General features: G+C 41.6%; 1 protein-coding gene across 2 annotated transcripts; it reads left to right on the top strand.

The window, feature by feature from the left end:
* The first annotated feature begins 301 nt into the window (after window positions 1-301).
* On the top strand, window positions 302-22,156 carry porb (P450 (cytochrome) oxidoreductase b). 2 transcript variants are annotated; one of them, XM_087850853.1, is made up of 16 exons: window positions 302-409; window positions 4,815-4,999; window positions 12,188-12,236; window positions 12,855-12,983; window positions 13,234-13,386; window positions 14,375-14,499; window positions 14,654-14,743; window positions 14,991-15,089; window positions 15,293-15,409; window positions 15,549-15,667; window positions 16,156-16,337; window positions 17,493-17,642; window positions 17,772-18,039; window positions 18,298-18,443; window positions 19,121-19,206; window positions 20,649-22,156. In XM_087850853.1, the coding sequence occupies exons 2-16, from the start codon at window positions 4,824-4,826 to the stop codon at window positions 20,791-20,793; spliced, it is 2,034 nt and encodes a 677-aa protein (XP_087706979.1). In that variant the 5' UTR covers window positions 302-409; window positions 4,815-4,823; the 3' UTR covers window positions 20,794-22,156. The 2 variants fall into 2 exon arrangements, with proteins under 2 accessions (XP_087706979.1, XP_087706980.1); XM_087850854.1 differs by lacking the exons at window positions 302-409; window positions 4,815-4,999 and adding an exon at window positions 8,154-8,763.

Genomic DNA, 22,156 nt, shown 5'->3' with positions numbered 1-22,156 from the left:
CTGACCCTTCCTCTGCTGCACCTCGCCTGCTATTTACTGAGCCAGATTAGATGTGCACGGGCGAGTCTAAATTAAAAAACAACCATACAATAAATAAAATTAAGTGGGGTTTTTTTCTTTTTCTTTCTTTCTTTCTTTCTTTTTTTTTTTACATCATTCATTTTTAAGCTGAATCACGTCTTCAAAAAACACAGACACTCAACTTCTCCAAAAATAACATGACGAAGCTAAACGCCACTGGCCTTCACAGTTCAAACCCCACCCCCTGACACCCCCCTGCTTCCAGGACGGAGTTGGTTTGATCCTGCATGGCGTAAAGTTTCCTTCCGCGTCGAGCACGCCAAGAGTCTGCCGTAAATCCAGGAAAAGAAGAAGATAGGCTTGCACAAAGAGGAGAGAGGCAGTTAAGGTAAGATGCTGAGAAAACTCGCCTTTTATTTGGTTTACGTCGACTAGCGCTCTGTGGCAGTGTGCGGAGACTCAAACCTAAGCGATATCGGACTTACACCATCACTAGAAACCTGTAAAACAGAGCCAATATTACGCTTTTACATCAGATATTAGCTGTAGACTACAGCCGACTCCAGTGTTACGCAAACTGAGGTCAACTTGTATAATCTTTAAGCCACGAACAATTTAAAGTATAATCTGATCATCTTTAAACGTGCAATTTATAAAACTATTGCGTGTCTGCGTTCACCGGTATTTTCTGTAATGTGTTTACAGCCACCTTTGTCACTCTCCAGAACATAGTCAGAGCCCGGTTCCGCTGGGTACTATTTCTATCGTTATTTATTAATTTATAATGTGTAAAATGGGATTAAGTCTGCTATAACAGAGCTGACACTGACACTCATAACTAGTATAACTGGTGTGTAGCGTGACATGTGTGGTACTACACACACACACACACACACACACACACACACACACACACACACACACACACACACACACACACACTCGTGGGTCAATCTGGACTGTCCCACAGCTGTTAACGCTTTCGTGACTGAAACGCATATTTATTTTAGGTGAAAGAGCTGGACCGTAGTGATGTTCCCATTGAACTGCTTCGCTTTTATCAGATTTCAGGTGTTGTTGGACATTTTTGCCCCAAATTAACAACTCACTTTATGTGGTTGTACTTTTAAACAACCACATAAAGTTCTTACTATTTTTCAAAATATGCCACTTATTAGTAGCAGCGTGTGGGTATCCGGTGGGATTTGTATGTCACTGCGGATCATTTAAGTCAGTGATCTTTTAGGGCACATGTGTTTGATATGGGTGAGGATATAGGAAAAATAAAAAGCATTATTCATATAGTTTTACCCAAGGTTTTCTTTTATGACTACATTACAGGTATCTCTGAAGGAGTCACATGCAGGTCATTAGAAAGTTACTGTGTAAAAAGGGCACCTATGATGACGCAATAACTGAACTGGCACCTTGTGAGTTGTAGATGTCTTCTTTCTGTCACAGGAAAGTAAAACTAACATTAAATACCAAGATTAGGTCGTCATTCTTTTATAAAAACAGATGTGTCAAATAAAAGGTCCAGGGGTCCAGAATCAGCCCAGCAAATCTCCAATCTGGCCCACTAGTGTGAAGGAGGACACAAAATTTGGAGTTTCAGTTTTTTAACTTTTCTGTTTTCAGTCTAAAAAAAAAAAAGTAATTAAGATCCTTTTTTCCTTCCTACTATCTGCTTTTCACAGTAGATCCAGTTACAAACTTGAGATTTAGAAAAACCTTGTTTGATAATAAAACATTCTGAGAGATTAGCTACAGAACTTTTTCTGTTAATTTTATTTATGTATTGTGAATTGAGCCCAAAGAGACAGATATTTTTGTTTGTTTGTTTTTTACAGCAGTATTTCTTTATCACGCAGAAAAACTGATATGTACTGTTGAACTTTTCCTATATGGGGGATTAAACTTCTTAGCACTGACAGAAAGGGAATTTTCACAGGTCTGGCTGATTTGAAGTCGCTGTATGCAGCCCATGATGTAAAATTAGTTTGACATCCCTGGTTTTAAAATAACTTTTTAGCTGGCTTTTTACCAGGTTGAAGGTTAAGATATTGTTTCAGGGTAAGGGCTTGGCACCGGTTTGTGTTGTAACTTGAGGGTAAGAGGGTTGGGTCGGTATATGTGGCCCTTCCCCTTACACACTGAGTGGAGTGGGCAGCAGCCACTTTTTGGGAGTAAAGGTAAAGCTTTTAGACTAAATATGAGAATAGGTTCATCCAAATGTGTAACTTCATTTTCCACATTGCGCTTACTCAGCAGTTGTAGAAATGAGCAAGGAACAAGTAAGCGTGGATGTTTAGAGATTTTATGAGTTATTAGTCATATTTGGTGAATTGTCACTGTTTTCTCGTGTCTTTAGCCTGAAGCAAATTGGCATGAGTTTTCTATGTGGCTCTATTATGTAGTGATTTACACATTTACCTAACAAGTGAAAGAGCTTAAGTTTAAGCTGGGAAGGAGACATACATTTCTTCTGGCTTGCATCAGGAAGGGAAGCTGGAGTTAAAGTTAAAAAAAAAAAAAAAGTTGCCAAACATGCGTAGCTACCTGCCGTTGCAACACTTTGTCACTAAGTGCGCAGCTGAAAGTAGCTTTTTAGGTAACCGTTTTCTTTGTGACAAATCGACCTTTATGTAACTCACTGTGACGTTGAGAGAAGGTGTGGGTTTTGCTCTCAGGTTGAGTTCTCTGATCCTCCCAGGAAGTCACTATGTTGTTGGAGGTGTGCCTCTTGGGTGTTTAACTTTGTCAATAGAAAATTGTACTTAGTAGTCAGTATAATCTTTTAGTGATATAAGTTTGCATATTATAGAATACTGCATGATGACCCTTTTATGACTTAGACTGTTGTTGAAATCAAGACTTGCTTTATAAATTCTTTCTCACAGTGATAATAGCTGAGCAAGCTGTTATCATTTCACTCCTGCCAGGAAGAGGGGAGCTGGATGCTCTTATCTTCAAGAAGAGGGGCAACGTCCTTCAGAATAACACACACACACACACATACACCTGAACCACTTTTATCTTCACTCCCTACATACTAACATTCCTCTGTTAATGAATAGACGTATTCACTGTTTTATTACTTTTGTATATAAATAAAGGCAGGTGCAGGAGACAGAGCGCACATCACAGGGCCCCCACTCTGGTGTGAGCGTTCTGTGATCGCCCTTGCAAGTAAAAACTGCAGCGTCTGTGTGTTTCTACCTTTAGATTCTTAGCTGAAGAAGTGTCTTTAAAATAAATCTCTTGACAAACTTGGATACTGCTTGTGGAGTTTCCTTTTTATGCAATAGTCACAGTGACATTTGGCTTCTGATAACGCTACCTGTTTGAATAACCTGTTCACTAAAAGGGTTTGAAAGAGTTTTTATTTAAAATAAGACCTTTAGCTAGTTCTGCTTAAACAATCAAAGATTTATATATTTTTATATCTTGCAAAACATATCCATTATATTATAATGGATATGTTATATTATATTATATTATAAACTTATATTTTCAAGTGTTTTTAAAGGGTGTGGATCATTTGGAGCATTTTATCTTCATCAGTTTTTGATTAATTTATCTAATCAATTTATCTTTTATTCTGTTGGGCTGTCATGTGACTTTTATCACCGTGACTCCTGTACACACTGTGATAGGGCGGAGCTACCTATGGAATAGTTTGCTTAATAAACCAGTGACTTGGTGTGGTTTAGTGTGCATGGTAGCACTGAGTGAATGTCTGCAGGGCTAGTTGTTCATTAGCCATCTTAGAGGATCAAAGAAGCTTAGTGTCATTGTTTTCAGTCTGTGAACCAAACTGAAACCTGAACGCTCAGAACATTAGGTCCTCTCGACCTCGGTATGAAAAGAGCCGGTGCTGTTGCTGCACGACAAGAAATTCCTCATGCACCGAAGGCGGTGGTTTACAATACCACAGTATCCTGAGCCAAATGCAAATCGTAGTTGTCTACTATTGTGTGAACACAAGGTGTCATTGTGTGCTATAATGCATAGCAGGTTGCTTACTGTCAGTGGAAAATTGTACTAAGTAGTCAGTATAAGCTTTTAGTGATATAAGTTTATTGATGATAGAATACTGCATGATGATCTTTTCCTCGTTTAGAACTGATTGTTCTTTATGAAACGTGTTCTGATATTTGTATCTGAATCTTTCCACAGCGATAGTAAGAAGTTGAACAAGCAGTTCTGACCTCGCACACACACACACACACACACACACACACGCTCATGTCACTGAACGAATGTGTTCATTTCTCTTGTATAAATAAAGAACGCAGACGGTGACAGAGCACAAGTCCGTGAGTGTCTCTTACGTGTAGGAGCGCTCTGTCACTTGTCCTCGCGAGTAAAGACGACTGCAGTGTTTGTGTTTTCTAACTCAAGTGTCTCAGCTGAAGAATTGCGGGGTGATTTTAAGAAATCCCCTGTCACTTACATATGTTAGCAAGGGTGTTGTCTGTGTGCATTAGCCTTTATAAGCTTTGTTTATTTGGAGTTTAACATGCAGCCTGTTTTAAAATGTGAATTTCACAGATCGATAGCAGCATCTTCATGTCAGTGACATGTTCACTGTAAACCATGGGCCTGTAGTTAATGGGCTGTTTTGGATCGAAATCTGTGAAATCTGTGGTGTTGAACAGTAACTGAATGATGTCCCACCCCAAATACATAAAAAATAAATTGATGACCAGGAAAAATAGTCAATTACTGTATTTGTTTTTTGTATTGGTTTTTTTTTTCACTTTAGCTGTGTTCTGTCTTTCCTCACTCAGAGGACCCACATGCCAGACATGGACCCCGAGACCACCCACACCGAGCCCGCAGTGGATGAAGAGGCATCTCTCTTCAGCACCATGGACCTCTTGCTGTTTTCCGTCATTGTCAGCTTTGTAGTTTACTGGTTCATGTCCCGTAAGAAGCCTGAGCCCATTCCCGAATTCAAAAAGCTCGACACACCGTGAGTATCCATCAGCTTTCAGGTTCCATCTGGGACTCGAACACATGACATGAGGTTAACGAGTTGAAGCTCATAAACGGGAGTAGTCAGGGTACTTTAGTAGATCAATAGCTTATTTTTATCTTCAGTCACAGTTTTAAATAGTTGTAGAGGTAATGGTGCTGTATTGTAAATTATCCTCACGTGTAGATGCACATTTAAACTGTACAGCTGGACACTCGTGAGTCAAAGTTTGCTTTCAGAAGCCAAGCTGCGTCATATGTAGGCAGATCCTCATCAGGAGCTGCTGCTCTTTCTAGCTGCAGTTGCATTTATATATCCAGGGACTGGGTCTAATGCTGTTTGCTGAATGAGCTCATTAACGAGGACATTTACTGGGACACACAGATTATTTGTGCTGGTGGATAAACCTTTGGTCTTCAAACTAATCATGTGTCTTGTGTTGGCAGACTTCAGCTTCTTATCACCTTAACCTGGCAAAAAATGTGTTGGACTATGTTGTATAAGTTGTCTGTGTTATATGCCATCTGTTTTTTGTTTTGTTTTTTAATCTTTATCTAATAAATAATCGAATAAATAATTCTAAACATTCAAAGATTGATAAAAATTTACAAATGCACAGTGAAAATGAAGATTAAACATGGGCTTCTTTTTTAATTTGTTTTTTTTTTATTACATCTCTTCAGGTATATTTTAATTGGGTATGATACTGACCCAGAAAGCTTGATTGGTTGTCAATTACAATGGGTCGATACACGATCCGATCCATTCACTGACTCAGTTTGATCCAAATAAGGCCTGGTGCAATTGAGGTATAATACTGGTGCAGTTGACTAAGACCATGACATTTCATGTCATGACATGACATGAATGTCATGACATGACATGTTTAAAAAAAAATGAAGTTAAAAAAATCTTTTTTTTTTAACTTCATTTTTTTTAAACATGTCATGTCATGACATGAAATGTCATGTCATGACATGTTTAAAAAAAATGAAGTTAAAAAAATCTTTTTTTTTAACTATTAAGATAAATTAATATGCTTAAGAAAAAAATCCTGATTGAGGTTGTTATAATCCATGCATGAAAGGGCTAACAGATATTTTAAATAAAAGAATCAGTGAAAGCGTGGTGCTCCCAGATGATTATAAACCGAAACTTAGGACATAACCTCCTGACAGTTTTAGTTTTATTCTCTTAATTGCAGACTCGCTGCTGTTTTTAAGGGCTTGGAAGTAAATATATCAAATGGGCTTACTCTACATACAAATTTGACATGTCAGCAAGTACAGTTTGGATGTCCTGTCGTAGGATCATATACTTATAGGAAAAAAACCACCTTAGATGCAGCTGAAAAACTTTACACGTTCTCTTCGCAGGCTTCTGAGGGGTCTTCTACGAATAGTGACTCTGTTTTCTAGAGAATTGATTGGTCAGCAGGTGGGATTTTCATACCTGTTGCTCTCTAATCTGCAACATAATCTACTCCAGAGCGGGAGGGCTCTATAGCGATATACTTTGTTAAGAAGGGAACCACCTTCCAAGTACAGGAAACCCAGGATTAAGTCTGGATAAGCTATTATCCTGGTTTGTAGTTCAGGTGTCTGATGTTTCCTCTCACATGATGATTTCCAGCCACTTCCTCACATACTTTAACCCTGATATTAGCTGTGTGCTTGGTATCTGCACATATCCACAGCCATGGTATCGGTATTAGATTGCAACCAGAAAAGCCGATTCAGATGATCCCTAATTTTATATTGTTTTAATCTACTTTCAAAAAATGCAATTAGTCGAATTGTTTTTTTATTAATATGAAAGAAATGTGTTAAAGTTGTATAGTCAGTTTTAAGAGGAAAAACATGTATTTTTTTTTGTATGTATTTTTTTCTTTCATATTTTTAATTCTTTTTAAAAAGAATTACTTTTCCCTCAGCTGCTCATCATAGCTGTTTTTAGTACTGAACATTTCTTATAGTTTAACATGAATAAGGGGAAGTGTTCTGTTTCAGTCTTCTTTATGAATGAATAGTGTTTTCTCCTCAGACGAGGCCTCGGGATGTTCGGTCTCCAAGCAGAGACCGTGACATCCTTATATTAGAGCAGCTGAGGATTCTCTAGTAAATGTTTCACTACTCGTGACCTTTGTTTTCTCTCACCCTCTCCTTTCACACAGTTTCTGTCCTCCCATAAACTCACCCGGGCTTTCTGTCTGGCTCCTCTTCCTCTCTTCTGAGCCCTCCCTCCCCTCCCCACTCTGTTCATTCCAGGTACAAGCCTGTGCAGACCACGAGTGGGCGTTCCTCTCAAGTTACATCCAGTTTAGTTAGGGTCACAGTTAAAGTGATTCCATCCGACCACAGCTGTTGGGGAGGGCTCATTCATTTTCTGTAGAGACTACTCACTCTGCTCTCCCCCATGATGGCATAATGGAGACTTGGACTTGCCTTGCACTGGCCACATTTTTATTTATTTTTTTGTCCACTTCCAGGCATAAGCTTTATTTTTCTTTACTTTATTTTTTGGTGAAGGGGGAAAAAATAAGAAAATGAAGCAAAAGGAAATCCTGACCATTTGTGTTAAAGCAGGAATTTGGTTGGAAAGGAGGTAATGATCCCTGGAGAACATGTTTTTGTTGAGGGCGGGCCTAAAGAAAAGGGAGTTTGGGGGCAGCACCCCCTCAAATCTGGTCTCTCCTCCCCTTAAAGGGGCAGCGATTGCTTAACTCCTATGAAGGGGGCGTAGTTTTGTCTCTTTCCTGTGCTTTTGTTTTTGGCCCTGAACCCATTTTGAAAGTTCCCTGGAGAACAAACTAGGCAGGCGCGCCAAGTTCCCTTTTGTGAGCCCTGTCCAAAGGTGGAAAGTTGAGGCTGAAGACAAGCAATCCATTCTTTGTCCACAGTTAATTTTTTTTCTTTCTTTTAAATCATCCCCACCGCTGCTTCTTACCCTCCCCTCGTCGTGGGTGGGTGTGTGGGTGCGCTCTGAGCTTGTTCCACCATTGGAGGGCCATGTCACAAATGAAATCCTTTTATGATAAATGAGGTTGCCATGGAAATGACACCCCCCCCCCCCCTTCCTCTCTTCTCCTGTTAGGTGGGGGTAGGGGATACTTCAGGGGAAAAACATACCATTCATTGCCCCCCCCCCCCCCCTCTTTTCTCCTTTAGTGGTCCACTGAAGAGTTGCTCTGATAACCGGCCAAATTCTCAGATTGGACTTTTTTGCTCCTAACACCTCCGAGGCTGGAGAGGAAAAGGGGCGGGGATGAGCAGGAAGGCATTTTCAGCCCGAGATCGCTTCAGTGTGTTTGTGTGTGAGTCAAACGTGTGGGTCTGCAGCTCGGCTGGATTTTATGGGAAAGTCAGTTTCCCACCATTGTGTTCTCGGCGGTTGCCAGACACTCTAACGGCTTGTAAGCTGCTGTGCTCGTGCATGTGTGTGTCTGTGGAGTTGTGTAGAGCTGCTGGTTTCACAGAGCAGTACAGGAAGAAGCTGAGTTCAGATTGTGTTTGAAGCGTGTAAGGGGAAGTCGGGCCGCTCTACAAACCTGTAAATATCTCTCTGACTTTTTGGGCTGGTGTTACTTTTCCATCTCGCACATCTGGACCATCCTGCCCTTTTGATTATTTTTTTTTTTTTCGAGCGTGGCGGCTCCCGGTGTTGCCTAGCCAGCGGTGCTAGTGGCAGTGGTGAGCTACAGGGCTGCATGCCATGGGCTGCGTCTTCTCCCTGCCAGAGGACAGGAGAGATGCTGCTGAGAGGTCAGTGACATGTTTGATTTACTGCTTCAAAGCATGATGCAGTGTGTTTTTAATGCTGCTTACTTGAAGGATGATGTAACATTTTTTGTAACATTTGCCACTGGCTGCCTGCTGATTAGGCTGATAGCACTGACCACATTTGGAAGTAATTTGTAAGCACTGAGTAGTAGCTTGTTTTCAGTAAAATCTTTGCACACAAAGCTTAGCTGTCTGTTTCAAGACGTTGAAGCGAGTGCTATAAGAAGCTATACGTTGTTTCTGGAGGTTATGTAAGACGGAGATAATATCTATTTGACTGCAAGTCCTATTTGATTATTGGCTTCTCTGTTTCTTTTCTTGTTTTCCCTTTACCGCACAGGTCACTTGCACATTTACAGTCTTGTTTGCTTTAGTTCTTTATATCAACTTTGCATACGGCTCGGTTTGCTACTGGCACATTTAAATAGAAAGGAATGGAAATGCATGTCATTCATTGGTTGTGGCGTCATAAGATCAAGATCATGGGATAACTTCCTGGATGGGTTCTTTATCTTAATTTCTATTTGTGCAGCTAATTACTGAGCAGCAGGTTGGAGGTTTGTTTTGACACAAGAAGCCAGACTTCCTTGCATTTTATTTTGTTGTGGTCTCAGACAATAGTTGTCCAGGTTTTTCGAGGTTTTTTGGGGGGGTTTCGGTCATTTTCAATCCAGTGTCTGTTTCTGCTCATTTTCAGAGGAAAGTTTTTTGTTTGTAAGCAACTTAATACCAAATAAGGGATAAGCCAGTGTTGTCTACACGTGGTAGAAATCTTCACAAAGAACCAGTTTTGTTCCCATTTCTTTAGTTGACTCTGCACAAAATGCCAATAACAGTTTGACAGATTCTGAAAGAGCTAAAAGTTGGGACATGTGCTCTGCATTGTGTTAAAAATCTGTGGAAAACAAAAGACGTGTGTCTAAACAATACCTATCTACACAAGATGTACAGCATCTCTTATGGAGCAAATCCAGAAACGACCTGACAGCGAACCTGAGAGATGTTCACTGAAGAGTGAAAATCGGTGGCAGGTCTTTGGATCAAGTCATCGTCCTTGTGTTAAGGAGGAGGTTGAAAGTGATGCAGTGAGTGTCTACGGCCATCCTTAAAATATGGTCGAGGCTCTGCCGGGTTTGAGGCTACGCCTCAGCCGGCTAGTAAATCCACCACATGTGTTGGTGATTGATCCTGATCGTCACATTTTATCTGATATTATTTGTGTTTTAGGCTGCAAGGATGGGGAGATTGATTCATAGTCACAGCCTTTGCTGCGTGTGTATATCTGATGTATTATAATGTAACCGGGCGCTGCATTGACTTTGAACTCCCGTAACCTTGCTGTTTTGCAATTTCACACAGAAATCCTTCCTTTTGGCGGGTGGTTCAGAACAGATAACACGTCTAACGGATCCTGCTGAAGCTGTGAGGAAGGGTTTCGCTTCAGTGCAAAGGCTTGTTTTTAATTTTGATCAGCAATTTGGTTCAGAGGAAAAACTCAATGAACCTGTTTTTTTTTTTGTTTTGTTTTTTTTCTTCTTCTTTAATATATAATTACACGTTCAACGTTAATCCCACACACACTGCAGGGGTTAGGTTCACTGAGGTTGTATTGGGTTTTTTGTGCCCTTTTTTGAGAGTACAGTGTACTATGGAAACCTGTCTTATGTCATAGAGTTTGTCAAATCAATATGTTGCTGCTCAGCGTTAATGGCTTTGCTGGAGGTCTTGTCCTCCTGAATCATGGAAATCGAACAGTGTGTTCATCTTGCATTAGTATTTATGCTCGTAGTCATGTGTGGCCTGCGTATTCCTTTATCAGTGCAGATGTCCACTCAGCTTTGATGCTGAATGAAGCTGTGCTGCCTTTCATTTTGCTGCGTGCTGCTGTTTTTTAAATGTTTCAGTCCATTAGTGACTGACTTGGTAAATATGAACCCAGAGTTTAAATCATCTGATGTCACACATTATATATTGAGCACTGTGTAATGAATCCATCTGTGGGTCTACAGACGATTGGTCTGAGCAATGCTTGTGTAATAGCCTTCTCACTGATGTAAGGATTGCATCAACTGAGACTGGTGAAGACTTGCTAAACATTTCTTTTTAAACTGTGTCAGCTTACAGTAAATGCATTACTAAGCTAAAAAAATGTGTCCTTAAGTAAAACAAGAATCCCCATCTTTAAAAATAGTCAGTATGAAACAGAAATGAGAAGCCTTTAAGTAATCAAGTGAAGTGACGCTGCACTGAGTGTCATACACACTTAACTCTCCTCAAAGTATTTAAGTGGTTCTGCCACTCTGCGTTGTTGGGTGTTTTACTAACACCTCCACTACCCCAGTATCCACCTGTAGGCTCTAAGTGTATAATCGTTCCCCAGTTTCCGTAGGTAATATTTGCTCTGAGTGACGAGCTCAGCCTCGATGCCGGCCGCGCCTCCCTGAGCCTAGTACTCCCAGAGGCTTTTCTTAAAGGGGGGTTTTTCCTTCCCACGGTTGCCAAATCTCAAAGGGGGTCATGTGATTGTTGGGGTTTTCTGTTTTCTTTGCATTATTGTAGAGTCTTACAATAGAAAGCACTTTGAGGCACCTGTTGTTGTTGTTAAATATGCTATACAAATACAATTAAATTCAAACTCTAAATTCAAATTCTGTTGCTGTAATAAGTCATTTTAATACATTATGTTAACTCATTTGTGATGATAAACCTTTGTGTTGCGTTGATGTTATTTTTGACTCGGGACAGGGCAGCATACTTACAGATTAGTTGTGTTTGTGTATCATGCTGGAACAATCCTCTTCTGAGAGTCATCCTTTAAGGCAGAACATGGCACATCGGAAATCTTTCAACGTGCAAACCTACATTCATCTGCCACTTTGTTAGGTACACCTGTTCAGCTGCTCTTCTGTTTCTTGAACATAACAGTGAGTTCACTTGTGTGCAAGTTTCCAGTTTTTTTTAAACCATGTCATTAAGAATTGAGGCTGTTCTGAAGTCAAAAACAGGTCTAGCCTAACTACTGGCAAGGTGTACCTAACAAAGCGGCCACTGAGTGTATGAATGTCCTGTCTCCAGCAGGTTTTGCACTCATGTCCCAAACATCCAAAGCTTCTGGCTGCTACACAAATCTTTGTACCCACCTATTAGATGTATGAGGTCATGCTCGTGAATGTTGATTCAGTTCAGGTTTAGAGTACGTGTGCAGCTGATGATTTAACTAAGGCTTAAAAGAACAAAAAGTACTTTGACCTCTCCAGCTGTCAGCCATTTGGAGGACAGAAAACTTGCTGTAATTCCTCCATCAGCTTCTTTGCAATGGTTGTTACTGCTAAATGGTCTTCAACCTTTGTAAAAGGATTGTCGTCTCTGCTTATTTGTAATTGTAATATTTCATTATCTCTTCCAGGACACTCACCACAAGAGAGACCAGTTTCATTGAGAAAATGAAGAAAACCGTAAGTAATGCTACTTTATCAGATATATTTTAAAATAACACTTTATAGACGGGTGAGCTCCAGACTTGCAGAGTTAATGTTGTGGTTATTCACCAGCTAATAATTATCTTTATGGGCCCTGCAGAGTAGTTTTGTTGCCCTCTTGCGGAGTGGACGAAGCATACAATAACTGTAATGGTATCCCCGCTGATGTGACCACATTAAGCTCTTGATTTCCAAACAATGTTTTGACTTTTGTGGAACTGTTTTGTAGCCAGAGCTGAGCAAAGGCTGGCGTTTAACTGATGTGGTTTTTGAAGAGAATAGTTCAGATACCACCGCGGTGGCAGGAAGGATCTTTGGCCACCACTGAGGTTTAACTTTGCCCCCGTTTTTGTCTCAGCAGTCCTGAAGGTGGCAGTTTATTTTATGGCACACATGGGGATGGAGTGTACAGAGCTCTCTGCTGGGGGGGGGAGAAAAGAGAGTAACTCAATGATGGAGTTCATGCAGAAGTCCTATAGTTCAAACGCAGGTCTAAGGAGGCATTTTATGTAGATTTAAATAGATTACATACTTCGTGATGTAATGCATTTACATTATGTGATGTAAATGATGAGTACATATCTTTGTGTGCAGGGAAAGAACATCATTGTGTTCTACGGGTCTCAGACGGGTACAGCAGAGGAATTTGCTAACAGGCTGTCCAAAGACGCTCAGCGTTACGGCATGAAGGGAATGGTTGCTGATCCAGAGGAGTATAGCATGGTAAGTATTGCCAGTGAATGAAATGCACAGCACAGTGAGGATAAATGCAGTTATTCTGCGTTGTTAAAACGTGAAATGTTTGATTTTAATGATTTGTAGTGAAGCTTCTCTCATTCCTAGATAAATAAAACATGTACACACCTCATCACATCACTTGTTCCAGTCACAGTTGGATGTAATGTCTGCTTATTGAGAATCAGTGTTTGCATCCATTTTAAACTTCAGCGTCTCCGATTCTCTCTCGTTACAGGGGGAACTGTCCCGTCTGTCTGAGATTAAAAACGCGCTCGCCATTTTTTGCATGGCCACCTACGGAGAAGGAGACCCAACTGATAATGCACAGGACTTTTATGACTGGCTGCAGGAAAACGATGATGAGAATCTCTCCGGATTAAACTACACTGTGAGTTTTTATGCTCAACTTTGGCCGGTGTAAATTCTGTCAAATTAAAAGCGACTTCAGGAGAACTTCTTTGTTGAAAGTGAAGTTTTAAAAAGTACAACGCAGACAGTGAAACGGACGCTGGGCAAGATCAGTGAAGTTTGTCGTATGTTGGACTGTTACTTCCTGCCAGTCGTGCTACACTGTCATGATGGAAAGCCCAGTTAGGTTATAAACTGACCTTTGTAAAGTAAAGAATAATAAGTGGAGATGATGATGATACTTGGAATTTGAGTCACCAGCTACACAGCCTGGATTTGCGTCACGCCGTTCATGTGTGACATGAACATGGAGTCTGTAAGAAAATGTGTGTTGAAGCTTCACTATTATACACATGAGGCGGTCAAAGTAATTACATTTAGTTAAAAACTCGAGGACAGTTAAGATACTTGTAAAATTACGAGATTTCTCTGTATCTATGAAGCGCCTTGAGGCGACTTTTGTTGTGATTTGGCGCTATATAAATAAAATTGAATTGAATTGACATCGTGTTATTGTTGGGACTCGATGTCCTCATTTGAGTGAAAAATTTTATGGTTAAAATTTGATTATGGTTAAAATTTAAGCTATTTAAACTTTTTTTTGTAACGAACTTCTTGTTTTCACTGTTGTGTATATTTTGCCATGTGTGCTATTTGAGGGAGCAGGTCAAGTGGAGGACAAAATAGGAAGTGGCATGCCTAAAAACAATCCACAGCAGATGAACAGTATCTGAAAGTCATGACTTTTGATGATCACTTCCTGCACCTGTTTCCCATTTTCTTTGCAAAATACGAAGAAGTGAGGTGTGACTCAAGACCTTTGCACATTCCTCTGTTTTGGTTTTCATCAGTAGAAAACCGGTCGGACATCTGCAGTTGCACGGGATTATTTCGAGCGTGTTGTTTTTGTGGCACTGAACCAAAGCCGCGTACTGGCCACTCTTCATTGTGTTCCGGTCTGTTTTCAGGTTTTTGGTTTGGGCAACAAGACGTATGAACACTACAATGCAATGGGGAAATATGTGGACAAAAGGCTGGAGCAGCTGGGGGGAACACGCATCTTTGATCTTGGTATGGGAGATGACGATGGCAAGTAAGTGACTGATGGATCCTCTGTGCCTAAAAAGAAGTGAGCTCCGCATTTTTGGGTGGTGCAGCACGGGGGTTGAGATAAATTAGACTGTTTAAGATGCACATTTGAAGACTTTATCAGCCTTTTTAAAATAATGCTTTTTTTTGACTCTTAGTTTGGAAGAGGACTTTGTTTCATGGAGAGAGCAGTTCTGGCCGGCTGTCTGCGAGCACTTTGGAGTGGAAGCCTCAGGAGATGAATCAAGGTGAGTTCAGGGACAGTTTGTGCCATGCATCATCATTTCATTATTTCAGACTTTTGATTTGGCAATTGTGCAACAGTTGCCTTGAGACATTTTTACCTTTCTCTCATCCTGCCTGCTTATTTTTGTCCTGCTGCATCTCTAAATAGAAACTACAAACACAAAACACAGGATGACTTGCTGTGATTCACTCCATATTGAATGTCCGCGTGTGCACAGCTTGCAAACTGTAGTTTGTTTTGTCTCTCAGCATTCGGCAGTACGAGCTGAAGGAGCACACTGACATCAACATGAACAAAGTGTACACTGGAGAGATCGGCCGCCTGAAGAGCTTTGAGGTCCAGAAGCCGTGAGTATCGTAGCAGAAACTAATCACTGCAATGGAGACCGATCATTCACTGCTAGCATTTCACCTGCATTTATGACAAACTCCAGACTGGGTACAAGTGACCCTTTCTGCCCTCTAGTGGTTAAAAAAACCCCAACCCTAAACTTTTTACTGTCTTAGAAATAAATCTTTTTAATACTTAAGTGCTGCTCTTTTATTCATAGGCCTTTTGACTCCAAAAACCCCTTCCTGGCTCCAGTGACTGTCAACCGCAAACTAAATAAAGCTGGTGACAGACATCTGATGCATCTGGAGTTGGACATCACAGGCTCCAAGATCAGGTGAGGCTGGATGGGATAATTGCTTAGTAAACCTTTATCTCCCTGATTTCATGCAACGATATGCTTAGCCCTGATGTATTTTTAGCTTTATGAATTCAGCTCAAAGTCTGAATTTTTTTTTTTCTCATTCTCATTTCAGATACGAGTCTGGAGACCACGTTGCAGTTTTTCCCACAAACGACTCTGCGCTGGTGAACAAGCTGGGACAGACACTTGGGGTTGACCTTGATGTGGTTATCTCTCTCAATAACCTTGATGGTATGGCATTGACAGACCCAAAGCACCTCGACCTTACAGCTCGTCCCTCCCACAGTCTAGTGAAATCTGCCCTTGATATTCAAACTTGCTGTATCAGCTCACTTAATGTCTGAGTGACAGGGGTACTGTAATATTATGTAATAGCAGTAATTTAGCGGTAGTATAAATACTTAAGTTAGCTGTTGTTATAAAGGTCAGTTGTGGTGAATAAAGCTGCTCGTTATCACTGAAAGTTGAGTAATAAGGCTACAAATGTGAAACTCTTATCATTTCGCACCTTAAACTTGCTCATTCAAACCACGTGCAGTTTATTAATACAACAAAAACTGGCCTATAACCACACTTTAAAGCTATTTTACCACTAGTGTGATAGAAAGGTGAACCCATAAATCCACTGAAGACGCCCAGATACATTTTAAATCTTTTTCTGTTAGCTGTTGACCATTAAAGTGTTTTCAGAGTAGTGTCCTTGCTGTTTTGTGTTTCAGAGGAGTCCAACAAGAAGCATCCGTTCCCCTGCCCTACCACCTACCGCACGGCCCTTACTCACTACCTGGACATCACTCACCCTCCTCGCACCAACGTCCTCTACGAGCTGGCGCAGTACGCCTCTGATCCCAAAGACCAGGAGAATATGCGCAAGATGGCCTCCTCCTCTCCCGAGGGCAAGGTCGGTAATGGGTGGTAGTTGGGGGTTCGGGGCAGTGGCGGCATACAGCATGTGTGGTTGCCTGCACGTGCCTCCCAGAATCCATTTCGTAATCAAAGATCGTTGCGTTAAGTTCTTGCAGATATAATTATTTATCGACTTCCTTGTGCGGACGCCGGACAAGTGGGCGTCTAGGGACAGACCAAAAGTTTTTCAGTCATGAGGGTCTGAGGCTGAGATTTAATTGAAGCTTGGTCGGTCGAAGAAAAGAATTAAAGAGCTTGGACCTGACCGTCCAGAGTTAAATATTCAGCAGCAGTCCACAGATCTTGGGAGATGGTATACATGGACATTCTCCAGCACGCTATATGACAAGCGCAGTTGGTTAACGGGGCATGTGGTGAGCAGTGCCTTTTGTTTTCCGTGTCTGCTGTGTCAGAGTCCTCGTACTGAAAGGTTGTGGACCACCACAGTTTTACGGGACTTAAAGCACTTAACAGAGAAGTACAAAAGACTCGAGCAGTTGTAGCCACTTGGACAATAGCGTAGTTTGTTTTTTTTTTCCTCCATTGGTGTGATCACTCTCAGATTATCGAAGGTTTGCAAATGATTGCTGCCTAATTTATAAATGCAGACAGCTTGCCTTCCGTCTGAAAGAGTCTGTCAGCGTAACGCGAGGAAACGCATTGCATGTGATGGCCAATTTGACCCCATTTAGTTGCAGATTGACTCTTGTTTTGTTTTAAATGATTCAAATTTTATTGAATTCTGCATAAAAACGTCAAAACGGAACAAAGCAGTTCAAAGACACCGACAGAGAGAGGTATATAAGGCTGTTTGTATAATAAGTTCTTGGGTGGTAATGATTTGCCAGTCGTCTGGTTCAAACGAAGTTATATTTTCACTTGTGAAAGTGTCCCAATCTTCCTTGGCCATCTCATTTTCATCATTAAGCCCTCCCCAACGTCTTCTCACAGACAGCAGTGTTCGTCTTCTGTTCACTCCGCGTTTTTAGTGTCCGAGTTTGTCACTAGCTAAGAATCCGTTCTCATGCTGATTGTCACATGGCAAAATTTCCCCCAGGTCTAGTGGTGGTGTTAGAGTAGCTGTTATCAAGTTAATGTAACAGAAGCTGGATCACAAAGCTCATATGAATTGTTCTCTGCTTATTTGCAGGCCCTCTACCAGAGCTGGGTGTTGGATGCCAGCAGAAACATCCTCGCCATACTGGAGGATATGCCGTCACTGAGGCCTCCTGTCGACCACTTGTGTGAGCTGTTGCCCCGTCTCCAGGCTCGCTATTACTCCATCGCCTCCTCTTCAAAAGTAAATCCATTTTCTCTGCAGTCAATAGGAGTTAAAGTCATATACTTCTGTTTTAACGTTTATTAAGGAATTGAATAAGCCGTCTGATTTTTAGGAGCGAGCTGTTATTAACTCTTCTTTTTTATGCAGGTTCATCCCAACAGCATCCACATCTGCGCCGTCGTGGTCGAGTACGAGACCAAGACTGGCCGCACCAACAAGGGAGTTGCGACCAATTGGCTGAAAAACAAACTGGTCACGGACAATGGGAACAAGTCCGCCGTCCCCATGTACATCCGCAAGTCTCAGTTCCGCCTGCCGTTCAAATCCACCAACCCGGTGATCATGGTCGGCCCTGGGACTGGAATTGCTCCTTTCGTGGGCTTCATCCAGGAGAGAGGCTGGCTCAAACAGCAAGGTGTTTACGGACTAATGTTGTCTAACCTTGACAAGAAACTGATGAATGAACTAGTTATAGTAAGGAATTTCTATCTATATTAGCATGTTGCGCTATCATCTATCACTAGTGCAAACCTGGAGAGTGTATCCAAGGTTACTTTCTGTCAGTATCTGTGTACGGATGTCCCCTAAATGCCTCATACGCATGCAGTGAGCTAGGAAGAGGAACATTTTTAATTAACATTTGCTTTGCTCTGTGGCTGTCATGTGATTATAGGAAAAGAGGTTGGAGAGACCGTGCTGTATTTTGGCTGCAGACATGAGAACGAGGACTACATCTACCAGGAGGAGCTCGAAGGCACAGAGAAGAACGGAGTCTTAACACAGCTGAATGTTGCCTTCTCCAGAGACCAGGACCATAAGGTACAGCTGCCTACGAGACTCGGAGTGGTGCATTATATCAGATTTCCTCTGTTGACAATGTCTTGTTACATCAAAGTCGAGAAATGTACCTGGATTGTCTGTTAGTAGTTGATGTGAACTGCTTCTTTGGTAAAATGAAAAATTAAGATAGCAGAAAAACATTTGATTTATCAGTTTAATCGGGATCCCCATCAGTCTCAGTACCCTAGTGTATCCACGCGACACGTGACATGGCATCAGATCGGCGAGCACAATGGCTCCATTACACACAAGCCAACATCCACAACACATTAACATAATACTAGCTGCTTCTAAATATACAGATGTCACTTACTTTCATGGCGAGAACATAAAACTATAACAGGACACAGAAAGAAGCGTTACACATTGATACAGTACAATAATGATTTTTGTAAACGTTTCCTCTCTTCCAGTGTAATGTCCCTTTCGCCATATCCAATTTATAAACATACACAAACAGGATTCTAGACTTGAGTACCTTCCCGATTAAACTCATCACAGCACAATCTTATTCAGATCAGCCCAGATTACCAAGAAAATCGTTTACATTTAGTTCTGTCTGGTTGTTTAGCTGTTTGTAGATAAATACACTGTTTTCTGTGCAGGTTTTTGACACGCACATATAAACATTGTTTTTCTGTTTTTTCAAAATAAAGGTGTACGTGCAGCATCTGCTGACGAAAAATAAGGAGCATGTCTGGAAGTTGATTCACACGGACAACGCTCATATCTACATCTGCGGGTAATTAGCACATTTCAGTTGTTACGTGTGTGTGTGTGTGTGTGTGTGTGTGAGAGAGAGAGAGTGTGATATTAAAGTATGCAGAAGATGCCGCTGTGGTTGGGCTCATCTCTGATGGACATGAGATGGCGTAGAGGGCGGCGGTGGAGAACTGTCTTGCTGGTGCTCAGAAAATAACCTAATGCTGAACGTCCTTAAAACCAAAGCGACAGGTGGAATCTGTGTCCACCTTTAGGTTTCTGGGCAACCACATCTCTGCTGATCTCCCCTGGATCCACAACACCAACTCCCTGGTTAAAAAGGCCCAGCAGCAGTTGCACTTCCTCTGTGTCCAGAGAATAAGCTGACCTTCTACTGCTCCTCAGTGGAGAGCGTGCTCTCCTACTGCTTGGGTGTTTGGTACGCAGGGCTGTCAGGGTGAATTGTTTAATATTGTCATTCTTATGTTTGCCATTTGTACATAGGTTTAAAGAATCCTTTCTGTCCTCCCCTCCCCAGATCCTTAAGATTCTGGGAGGGGGGCAGTAGTGTTTCTGATCACAGGAACACCCTCTGTGAAGGTCTGTTTGATGTGGTAAACTTCCTCCCCTTTGTAGGGCTTCATTGTGTTATCTAGGGTGAGGGGAGATTGCCCTCTTCATGACCAAGGATGTTCCTGTGCTTTTATGTTATATGACCCTTTGATCAGCAGCATGCCACACACACACACACACACACACACACACACCACACACACACACACATTCTCACATAACACACACACAGTGCCTTGTCATTTGTAACCAAGGGGGGTTACGGGGGGAAGGTACGTGTTGTAAACTATTGTTTATTGTGTGAACGTTGTCAATAAAAGGGAGCAAGAGGGGCCAGTCGAGGAGGTCATTTTGTGATGTACTGAGGTACGGACAAGGGCCCCCTTGCAAGTAAAAAGATCGATCGCTGTTGCCTTGTCTTTCTTTCATGGGAATAAGTTCTGGAATCAGCGGGGTCTGATTTAGACCCAACAAGGGCCACTACTGAGAACAGAAAGGCTGCGCAGAGGGTAATTAAACCTGCCCAAAAAAATCATGGGCTGCCCTCAGCCAACTCTGGTGGCCATCACCAAATCCTCCAGTCTCAGAAAAACCAGGGCCATCACAGGTGACCCCTGCACCCTGCCCACCACCTGATTGACCTGCTGCCTTCAGGTCAATCAGGTCCCAAACCTTCAGCTTCTTCCCCTGGGCCATTCAGACTGTTAACAAACACTATGTTAGCTCGTTAGGTGAACTTTCACACTGTGGAGCCAGTCAGGAATTCTGCACTACATGGAAGTGATGCAAGCCTGGATTCTCTTTAGCAATGTGACGCCTCCTAGTGAAATAGTTGTGAAAGTACAGTAAAGAACTTCTGTCTTATTTGTCTTATATGCATTGCTCACTGTCATTTCTTTCCTGTTATAGAGATGCAAAAAACATGGCTAAAGACGTGCAGACGGCTTTCTACGAGATTGCGGAGCAGGTGGGAGGCATGACGCGCACCCAGGCCGTAGATTACGTGAAGAAACTGATGACCAAGGGACGCTACTCACAGGATGTCTGGAGTTAAAGAGCCTCAAACCTGGCTTCACTTCGTGCACATACAGTAGTAGTTTTAACGGTTTTTATCGTCTGCCTTGGTCTGGACTGACTTAAAGAAACAAATGAATCCATTTTAAACCTTGTGTTCATACTCACCCTGGTTCACCTTGACAGCGACAGCTAACTGAAGAAAATGAGGCAAACTCTACCTCAGCAGATCTTACTAAACCAATAGAGCCACCTCCTTACTTTTGTTTGTGGAAAGACAGCTTGTGTTTGATGAGATCCTCACACGATCCTAATCGTTTCAGCCCCGTGCTTTCCGGGGAGTGTAAAGAGCCTCCGATTTATAAATGAACGAATTGGTGTAGAATCCCACACGCTCTAAATTCTTAAATCATGAGTATTGGATGCACAAGAGTGTCATTTGATTTTGTTTAAATGTTTTATTTTTTTTATTAGCCTCAGATTTAAGGTGTCACACCACAGCAGTTTATGATTCATCGTGTGCACGTGCGTGTGTGTGTTGCAGTGTAAACACTCAGAGTAGGCTGAGACATGAATGGATGCTGACTATTCTCTCTGAGCTGATTCAGTAGCCGTTTCCTAGCAACAATAAATATCTAAAATGTTTTTATTTGGTGTAACAAACTGACATCGCAGGTACAATTATGTGTTTACCTTTGTGTTTTGACAAGGGGGTTAGCCTTTTATGCAGATGTTGCTGTTCATTTGAAAGAAGAATGGTAACATTTCGAGAGGCACCGAAAAACAAGAGACGATCATATATAAAAACCATGAGATTATGTGCTTTTCTTTCCTTTTAATACCCTGCCTTTTAACATAGAGAAAATAAATATTTTTAACCAGTGATATTTTAAAGCATTTTGTATGTTAGAGCCTGCCTCCCATGGGACTGTTGTTTTCTGTGATATTCACCTAAAAGCAGAGGATTGTGGGTTCATTGGGTGGCATTGGCAACTCTAACACAATAACCACCTGTTTGACTTTCTTATACTCTTCTGCGCCTCTCCCCCTTTTTGTCTGACCACACCTGCGCCGCTGCACGCAGAAGGTGGCCAGACGTATCCGAACATTAAGCGTGTTCTCCCGTTTCAGCTCGTCACGGAGGTGTGGGGGAGTTTGAGGTCAGTCAGACAGTGGAAGTGCAGTGCCTTTTTATTTTTTTTTTGTGATGCCTTATGTATGGAGTTGGCAGTAAAGTCGGGATACTTCATTGTATGTTTATTCCTTCTTTGTTATATTTTGATAGAAAAGTTCATCTGAGACACTTTACCCAGTGCTGTCACTTTTATCATTCCTCTTTACAATGTAATCATTTGATTATATGGAGGCTTGCTTTTTTTAATTAATAAAAAGACTGAATAATT

Source organism: Neolamprologus brichardi, chromosome 14, assembly GCF_056152115.1.
Source record: "Neolamprologus brichardi isolate AB-2024 chromosome 14, ASM5615211v1, whole genome shotgun sequence".
Taxonomy (NCBI): domain Eukaryota; kingdom Metazoa; phylum Chordata; class Actinopteri; order Cichliformes; family Cichlidae; genus Neolamprologus; species Neolamprologus brichardi.
The sequence above is the reverse complement of the archived record's forward strand: the minus strand, read 5'-3'. Positions and strand labels throughout refer to the sequence as shown.